We start from the raw sequence: 10,259 nt of genomic DNA, 5'->3' as shown, positions 1-10,259 counted from the left end.
TCTGCCTCACTTTTCTATAGTTATTCCATAGAATTTTTAAAGATAGTTTACTCTATCTATTGTTTTTATTATAAATTAATTTCTCATTAAATATTTAATTAGCATTTGTTGTTCTTTAGATCACAAAAATTTAATAATATGTAAAAATACCTTGATATTTTGTGAGTCCTCTTATGCCCTTATAGTATATATACCATATACACTCTATTAATTATGTGACTTGTAAACATACAATACTTAATTATTTAAAATAATAATTATTGATTATAATTTTAAATATTAAGTCTTTTTTTTTTAATTTAAATTTTATATAATTTAATAATTAGAATAAAACATTAATTTTATTAAATGTTTTTATTATATAATTAATATAAAAAATTAAATATAAGATGGGCTTTAACTTAAAATCTTTAATTATTATAGAATAATCAAACTAGTTAGCTACAAAACTAAGGCTTCTCCCTTTTCTTTTAAACGTATAAAAAAAATGATTTCTCCACTATCTATTAAACCTATTTAAAAGGATTAAATAAATAATGAATTATATATATATATATTACCATTACTTATTTAGTTTTATTTTTATAGAAATTAGAGTACATGACAAAACCTTTAATTTATCGATATAAAATAAATTAGCGAGCTTGCACCTATTTTGACTAAAAACTAGTTATAATATAACTTATACAAAAATAAATAATTATTACTTATTTACAAAAATAAATTTTATGTTCATGGTCCAAAAATAGTCCTAAGTCTTGCACGGGCTTCCTGTGTAGTCATTTCATTCTTAAGCATTTTCATCTTTACTTCCTGTGCATCACTAGCCTTATATAGCCTATATTTTACCTCGACTTCCGCACTAGAAAATTCGCTTAATATTTCTGGAGTTCTTATCTTACTTTCTTGTAATAAGTAATAATTAAAACCCCTTGCATTAACATATGACACATTTACATCATGTGTGGGACTTTTTAAAAAATTAATAGCTTTTGCTATACTAGGGTTAACAAAATATTGCGATTGTAAACTTATTTTTGCATAAAGTCACTCTTTGATCGTAATGCTTACAAACTCTTTTTCTATATTTTATATATTGGGCTTGTTTATTACCACCAAAACATGACTTACTTCTGTTTTAACATCATATTTATAATTTTTCTTTAGTTCATCATATAGTGTTAGTATACCTGCTTTTCGTCTTATTTTATCCCACTCTATTTGTAGAAATACTAGCAGTGAATGAGGATCGCCGTATTCTAATGAGGCTCCCTTACGGGTTCTCTATCTTAGTTTTCATTAAACTCAGGTTTTTATTATTTCTAGCTCTAGACCTAAAAATTTTATAATGCTTTTTAGTTGTTTACCGTTTTTACGGGATCACCCTCTTTTATCATCAATTACTTTTACTCCCCGAGGTTTATTTGAGAATTTTCTATGTGGCTTTCCTCTTCTAGAAAACATATTCTATCCTCGGCCTACATGACTAGTTTACTTCCAACAAATTTTAAAAGGGTTGGTTAAACTTAGCGTAGATAAGCCGCATGACCTTGCGCCTCTTTGAGGTACTACCGTTGAGCTATAGGGGCAAAAAATAAGGGATAAAAAAAATAGCACAGGGGGGGAATGAAGAGTTAGTAATGAAATGAAATGAAACGTATAACTCTACACATCTAACCAATTTCTTAACTAACAATAATCCTTAAATTTCCTAATGGGCTTTAAAGTTTTAGCTTAAAAAAAAAGCCTTATTCCGCTTCTCCCATATTCTAATAGCGAATGTTCTTAGGATTAAATAAAAAAAAAATTTTTTGATTTTTCTATTTAGTTTTAAATAAATGCAATACCTTTGAGAGTTGACCTATTAACGTTTATTTTTTTTTATCATTTTCATATTTTAAAAATTAATCATTTTCATATAGCCTTTCACGGTTTGCTAAGTACACTTATACTTATTTTTTTTTTTTATCCCTTACTCATAGTGTTTAAATCAACTAAAGTATTCTCAATTAAACTAATTATAGGTACAATTATTATAAAATGACCGAAATATAGAGCTGTACTTAATTGCCCTAATTCTATAAATGGAGTTTCCACATGACAAGCTCCTAATTTCATCAAGATTAAGAAATTTACTACAAAAACTCAGAAAGCAAATTTACTTAAAGGTCTAAACTGTAAACCTTTTGATCTACCTAAATCTGTTATAGGTAATAGCATTATTGCTAAAATAGCAGCAAACATAGCTATAACACCTAATAATTTATTAGGTATAGATCTTAATATAGCATAGAAAGGTAATAAATCAATGGGTCAATTAAGGTTATACCCCAAAGGGAAACTTATAAAATGACAGCTTTATAATCCTAATTTATATAACATTTCTTTAATAAAATAAGGTTTTACTAAAGTTATTAAAGTATCCATGGATTCTTTAAATATATAAATACGGGGTTTATTATCCCTGTTATAATGTATAGAGCATTTAAGATTAAATTTATCTTGTAGAGTAAACATTAATTTATCGACATCTGTATTAGAGAATCCATAAACGCTTATATGTAAACCGCTACCTTGTTTACTTCCGTCATCCATAATTCAAAAAGCTAAACCACGGGGAGTTAACAATTCTCTTATATTTTCGGGAACTATTTTTTTTCTATTTAAATCATAAAATAATTCTCTATATTCATTAAAACAAGGAAGTTGCATAGTTGTGAATGATATAGCACTGTATCTTTTTTTAGTGCTATTGTCCACTACTAGTCTAAATTGGGGTTTATAGTCATTTGCACAAAAAGGTAAAAAGAAACTAAATACATAATCGAAATATTCTTTATGTTTTATGGCAGTTTGAGCATAAACTAATCTAGAATTAGCAGTTGGTGATCTTCTTACTATGTGGGCATCACCAAGTAAAATCCCTATTAATATTTCCTTTACTTCGTCAGGTAATTTTTTTGAAGCTCTTTCAGCAGGAGATAAACGAGTTATTCCTTTGGTTGAACGTGCAGCAAATAATACTGAACTATACATAAAGAATAATATAGGGGATAAATCAATTGATGGTGTGTTAAATTCATAGTATCACTACCATGATCGGACTATCTCTTCAATTAAGGCGCGAGCTCCAAAGCGCCTTTAATTGTCTCGTGCATAGCCTCTGAAGATTCCTTAATTAACTTAGTATATACTAGCTTAATAAAAGGCTTTCTTGCTGATTGTCGTCTTTAATTTTAAATTAAAAAGGGTTCCCAGCAGTTCGCGAAATTTTAGAATGACATTTATTTTACTTTATCATTCAGGCACAATAGCTGCAGGAGTTTGCATAGGATTTGCCATTATATAATTTTCACTATCACCTAAAACATTAGACATAAAGAAAACAAATGAACTTAAAACAAAAATAAAGATGAAAATTGTAATTAAATCTTTAAATAAGTAATAAGGAGCAAATGTTATTCTATCGTAATTACCTGAAATACCTAAAGGGTTACTTGAACCTGCAGTATCGTGAAGTGCAATTAAATGCATTAACACTAAAGCTACTAATATAAAAGGTAATAGATAATGTAAAGCAAAGAATCTATTTAAAGTAGCATTATTAACAGAAAAACCTCCTCAAATGACATAACAATATATATAATATTTAATTTATATTTTACACCCTTAAGGGTTTATTAGACTATATCTTAAACCATCGCATTATTACCTTGGTTTTGGGGGTTTCGTGTTGAGCTTATTGTTAGTATAACTCACTCATTAGTCGTTGAACGTTCTTAATCCTTTTATATATACCTGATTAAACTTCGCTACAAATAATCTAATAAACTGGAGGTATTTATATGTTTATTAAACGTCCTTGTAATTTTCCCCATTTGACTTTAAAATTAATCTTCTTATATGTAGATTAATTTAAGGAGCCCATATTACTTATTAATTCAGGTTTTGGTGTAAGAGTATTTATAAGATTGATCTATTACTCAGGATAATTTAAACTACTATAACGTGAACTTTCTGCTGCGCAGCAAATTATTTAATCAATTAACGTATTGTATATTTTACGGCCAGCCTAAGCTATAGTTCCACTATATCCTATTTATATTTATAATATATCTTCCTTTAAAAGGTTTAGTATAGTTTTTAGTTAGTTTTAATTTTTCATAGTTTGTTATTTTATGAGCATAACTATTAAGGGCTATTGCTGCTTTTCTAATTGAACTATATTCCGTAGTAATATTAGTTTCTAAATCCATAACACTTATTTTAATACTTTTCTTTTCAGCCAAAACAGTCTTATTTAAATTTGTTAAATGATCTTTTAATTTAGCTTTAGTAGCATCGTTATGTTGCATACCTAATTTAGCTACTCTCATTTTATATTTAACATCCTCTGATATAATACGTCCAGATAAAGTTGAACTAATTTTAGCTTTAGTAGAGTCTGTAACGTTAGACCCTAAACGAGATCCCGCTACTTTTAAAATATTAAACTCTGGATTCAAATTGTCCAGATAATATTGTTCTCTTTTTATAGTTTCTTCTCTATTACAATATTCAAGTATTTCTAGGCGAAATTCAGAATGTCCATACTTCAGAATATAGTTATATATTATACTAGTTTTAGCTTGATTTTTTAATCAATTTAAAGCAAAATAACTAGAAAAACGTTGTCCTAAATCTACACTAGATCCGATATAAAATTTACCCGATTTTATATGTATTCATCTATAAATCCCTGACTTATTTCTATTATCCTTAATTGCAATTACTTTATTATCTAAAGCATTATCATAAATAACTAATGGAACGAGTACTAAATTACTCTCATTACCTAAATTAGATTTATCTGTACTATATTTTCGTATTTGAATGATATTATTAAATATCTTTTTTTTACGAATAGTACTAGAACTCTTAACTAACTTAGAATGAGGATTAATATTTAAAGCTTCCACTCATTTTAAATAATTCAATAAAGTGCCCCCCATTAAAGGATGTAAACCTGAAAATGAAAAGAAATTTATAACTTTTTGTATATCAGATTTAGAACTAACACCAAATTGACTATAATTATTGGTTGTATCTATTTTTCTATTTGTATCGAATATTAATTTAAAAGCCTCGAATAAATTAGAATGTATTCTTTGTTTTAATTGAAAACAACCATCATTATTACTTTTAATAAAAAAATAACCCTCTGAACATGTAAATCCTACAATTCAATTTTTAAAAAAATGTAATAATGTATAATCAAATGGATTATTAGGAATTTCAAAAATAGTTGGTATGTTATCTACATTAGGTATTTCATTATACAATTTAATATCATTTTTTAATATATACATAGCCAAATTAAATTGATCTACTCTAGTATTAGTTAAGAAAAATATGTTATTATATAAAAGTAATGGAAACAATACTTCTTGTATATCAGTTTTATTAATAACTAATTTGCAAGCAGGGCTTCTCAAATCCTTATAAATATTTATCTTACCTAATTTTAAAACAGAATGAATATATTCTAAAATAGAAAGATCTTCTAAATGTAGTGATATAACTAATTTCATAGTTATAAACCCTTTTGGTGTTTTACTTATTTGAATATATCCGTCCCCATCTATTAATCCAACTAAAAAGGCTAAAAAAGACGAAGGAATTGAAATATATTCTTTTTTATCCAATCTTAAAGTTTTATTTCCTTTTTTTAAAGCATTCTTATGAACAACTCCTATTGTAGGTAAGGAAGCTTTGGTATCCGAAACATTTAAATGTAACGAAGCCATATTCTTGTTAACAGCTACAACTGAAAATAAAATAACAACACCAAAACATAAATTAATAATTATTATAATAATTTTTGACTCAACAATATCTTGTCCGATTCATGGTATAGCACTAACAAGGTTAGTAATAACCGTAGCACCTCATAAGGACATTTGCCCGTAAGGCAGAACATACAAACTTACTTATTATAAAGATAATAAGCTAGAATAACTTTAAATTCGTATATTCTATTAGTTGAAGAGCTTGCTGCACCTAACCAAAAGTTTCGACTATGCATTAAGCAGCATTTCAGCCACCCATTAGTGACCCAGTCTGTCGCGATCATTTATATAACCGACGATCTTAAAGTTTAAACTTCTTTGATCGTTTTCACTAACATTGCCAAATAATCATAAAGATTATTCTATATCCCTGTCGGGATATACCACTTTAATCTTTTTTTTTCTATAAAGATTACAAAAAGATTGTTACTCATGGAACTATAATTTAATATAAAAATAAAGTATAATAAAGAGCTTTATCGGTTTCACTATCCAAAGGATAGCGCAGCCTTGATAATAAAATAACTATTTACTTGAAATCTTTTACTATTCATTGTCTTTTTACTAATCTTTTTTCTGTTTTTAATGCTCTTCTAATAGTTTTTTCGTCACAGTTTATAGATTTAGCTGCATCTAAAATAGTAGAATATTCACCGTAAACAGTTCCATTTAAATTATACAACACAACAGGTCTTGTATTAGTTATACACTTTTGTTTAGTTACATCAGACATAGAAGGTCTATTTAAAGCCTTTTCTCTTATTTTTTCTATGGTTTCAGCAGAAAGCTTTTTATCTTTGTTTAGATTACCGATTCTTTCACGTCTAGCGTCACTATAAATATCTTTCATCTTTTGACGATCAATCTCAGTGTGTTTGTAACCAAAACTAGAACCTGCTTCTGTCAAAATATTATAATTAGGTACTAACAATTTTAAATATTTATCTTCTAAATCCAATAATTCTTTGTTATTTTCCTTAGTAACAATATTAGGATATAAATCTAATACAATAAAAGCAAAATTTATTAAATCATATTTTTTTATTGCTAATTTAACTATTTTGCTTCCTCTGAAATAAATAACATGATTACTGAATCTAGCGTAAAATCTATTAGTCGACGCAGAACCTATATAATAGTCTTTAGTTACTTTATTAACTATCATATATATACCGCTTAAACCTCTAGTATCGTTTAAAATTTGTTTTCTAGTATCTTCTAAATTTAAATTTTCATAAGCATATACAGGGTTTAAACCTAATTCTTGAATAATTGTTTTTAGTCTTTCAGAAATTTCAATATTATCTTTTGGACGGCCTGTACAATATCCTCTTTTAACTATGCTTTTATTAAACAGTCTATGATTGTTTATTTTATTATGCTTTATTATATTTTCTTTATTACTTATATTAAACCATTTTGGGCTATATTCATAACCCAGGAAAGCAGTTACAATCATAACTATAAGTATAACTGTACCTATAGCTCAAACTAATGTTCTAGGAGCTCTATATGATCCATAATACATTCCTCTTCCTATATGTAAATACACTAAGAAAAAGAAAGCTGAAGCTGTGTTACTGTGTAAATAACGTACTAATCATCCATTATTTACATCTCTCATAATCGTATACAGATGAAATCTATCTACTATAAGCTAACACCTAGACGCGCTATCTATGGGATTAGAGGAAAAATATATTTATTTTTATATAATCTATTTGTATCTATATAACGATTACAAGTATTACTACTAGGATTTAATTAACCTAAATTAATTTTATCCTTTTTATTATTTATTTACTTTAGAAGTAAAAATATAACGATTTTTAAATAATTTAGAATTATTTAAATATTTTTTGATAGATACTTCTGCAATATGCAATTCTCTAGCTGCGGCACGTAGTGAAGAAAATTCAGTAAAAGTCTTTTTCTCCAGATCATTAACAACAAAACTAATAGCTCTTTTAGCATTAAGTTTAGAAATATGTGATCTAATTTTAGCTAAATGTTCTGGATTTAAACTTCTAGGACCTCTCATTTTTTCTTTATCTTCCTCAGTATGTTTATAACCAAGAGGTGAATCCGCAATTTTTAAAATGTTATATTCCGGTTTCAATAAATCTAAATAATATTGTTCTCTAATTAAAACATCTTCTTTATTACAATACTCTAAAATTTCAAAAGTAAAAGAGGAGTAACCTCTTTTAAGTAGAGCTTTACATATTAAACTAAATTTAGATTGTTGAGTAATATGTGCTAAACTATAATATCTATAAAGACGTTTAGATAAATCAACACTACTTCCCACATAGCATTTACCGTTATTGTTATTAATTCAACCGTAAATACCAGCTTTACCTTTAACTTCTTTAATAATTACCTCTTTTGCAGTATATGCGTTAGAATAAGATAATAAAGGAATTCTAATAAATAATATGAAACCGTATACGTAAATAACCATAATAATTGAAAATGAAATATTTATCTACTATATCTCTAGATAAAAAATAAAAAAGGAAGGGCGGCTTTAATTTAAGTAAGCGACCCACTTCCTTAATATTTTAGACGTCGACAATCTAGGTTATTAGAGTATATTTGTCTTTATTAAGTTTATTAGTATCAAAGATTTAGTGTTTTAAAGAAGGGAAGGGGGTACTTCACTATACCAAGTAAATTAAAATGTGCTGCACTATACGAAGTAAAAGGAGATCCTTCTATTAAACCTTCATTTGTACAAATATATACAGTTTTAGGCTTTTCAGATCTATTAGCCATACTAAACTTACGTACATTTTCAGTCTGCGGTATATCTAACTCTATATCAAAAGGAGAATCTTTTTTTATAATATCTTCAAACTTTTTGCTAATATTATTAATTATTTCCTTAACATTCTCACTCGACACAGTTGTACTATATCTTTTATTAAGAATTTCTGATATTTCCACCCAAGAATGGGTTGATTTTTACCCTCAAGTGTATAATAATATCCTCGGATTTTCAATATTAAAGCCATTATTCATAATTTAAAATCTTCGAATTTACGACTATAAAATTTATATTCATCCAATAAAGGTAAAATATAATAATATAGAGCATCTATATTACTCACTACCAAAGATACTACACTTGTTTTAGCATTAATTGCACTTGTAACATTTAAAGGTAATATTTTATTACTTTGAGTATGAAAGTATTTAGTATTGTTGGATAAAGCAATTAAATAATTAGTTATTCCATTTAAACATTCCTGACTTGTATTTTTTTGAGCTACTTGTAAATACAATGATGATCCTGTTTTAATACCAAAAGTTCCTTCACCCTCCATAAAACCTATAAATCAGTTAGGGTCTATTATAATTTGAGATTTTGTTATATCATACGTAAATATTTCTCTTTTAGAATTCATACCATTTTTTAAGCATAATATTTTTTCTAAATTAGTGGGAGATATAATTTTTTCTTTAGTTCTAATTAGCAAAGCTTCATAAAAATCTTGGAAATCTAGTTTTTTACTAGTATGTAAGGGGTAATTATTAAATATAGAACATATTGTATTAATACCTGAAATATCTTCTACAATGAAAGAACAGCGACTTCTAACTTCTTCTACGGTTATTCTACCTATGTTTAAATTTGTGCTTCGCCTGAATAACTTGAAGAACTTTTAGATCATCTATATGTAGGCGCAAGCTCCTAATTTTAAATCTTAATTTGACATAATTACGATCTATGCTTATTAAAAAATTACCCTCAGCATCAGTAAACCCACTAAACCAATGTAAAAATTCCTTATTTTTATTTACACTATTGTTATTATTAAAAGATTCATTTTGTGTATCCCGTACTGTTATACTAGAAAATTTACGTAATCCCATTTTATTTTTAATACCTGATACGAAAATAAATGATAATAAAGTTATGCCTACATCATTTAGGCATAGATAGGTAATCATTCTTGTTTTACTTTGCAGTAAAATTTGGACTATATCATCACCTTTATAGGTGTCAAGTGTGTAGTCTCTGAAGATGATAATCGACATTTAGGGTATCCCTATGCCGATCAACTTACCTGCTGATTGTCCCCCTGATAATCAGGGGGGGTTTTCAGCAATTTAACCCGATTTAAAGAGCACATTACGAGTACATATGCTCTATAGAATTAAAAGCTTCTAATACATTAGGACTATAATGCATAGCTAAAGTTACACCTGTTATAATTTGTATAACTAAACAAAGTAATAATAAAGAACCAAAATTTCATAAATAACTTATGTTACTTGGTTGTGACGCATCAATAAGGTAGGAATTAACTAATTTCAATAAAGGATGGCTTTTTAATATTCTCATGGGTGTGTAAAAAAAAAATAAATTTAAATTGAAAAAAAAATAATAAAGATAATTAAACCAAACCAAGCATCCTACTATAA

General features: G+C 26.9%; 1 protein-coding gene across 1 annotated transcript, besides 10 other annotated features; it reads right to left on the bottom strand. All coding sequences in view use genetic code 4, as the record gives it.

Annotated features, from left to right (window-relative positions):
* Positions 1 to 1,965: 1,965 nt before the first annotated feature.
* cob (apocytochrome b) lies at positions 1,966 to 10,179 on the bottom strand (the record flags this gene model as incomplete). The annotated part of the gene is made up of 5 exons: positions 1,966 to 2,309; positions 3,297 to 3,629; positions 5,864 to 5,960; positions 7,264 to 7,455; positions 9,979 to 10,179. The coding sequence occupies 5 exons, from the start codon at positions 10,177 to 10,179 to the stop codon at positions 1,966 to 1,968; spliced, it is 1,167 nt and encodes a 388-aa protein (XP_062738744.1).
* Positions 2,310 to 3,296: a mobile genetic element.
* Positions 2,359 to 3,036: a mobile genetic element.
* Positions 3,630 to 5,863: a mobile genetic element.
* Positions 4,089 to 5,861: a mobile genetic element.
* Positions 5,961 to 7,263: a mobile genetic element.
* Positions 6,358 to 7,263: a mobile genetic element.
* Positions 7,456 to 9,978: a mobile genetic element.
* Positions 7,621 to 8,292: a mobile genetic element.
* Positions 8,708 to 9,238: a mobile genetic element.
* Positions 9,450 to 9,872: a mobile genetic element.
* Positions 10,180 to 10,259: the final 80 nt, after the last annotated feature.

This window comes from Podospora pseudocomata, mitochondrion (assembly GCF_035222375.1).
Source record: "Podospora pseudocomata strain CBS 415.72m mitochondrion, complete sequence, whole genome shotgun sequence".
In the NCBI taxonomy this organism is placed as follows: Eukaryota; Fungi; Ascomycota; class Sordariomycetes; order Sordariales; family Podosporaceae; genus Podospora; species Podospora pseudocomata.
The sequence above is the reverse complement of the archived record's forward strand: the minus strand, read 5'-3'. Positions and strand labels throughout refer to the sequence as shown.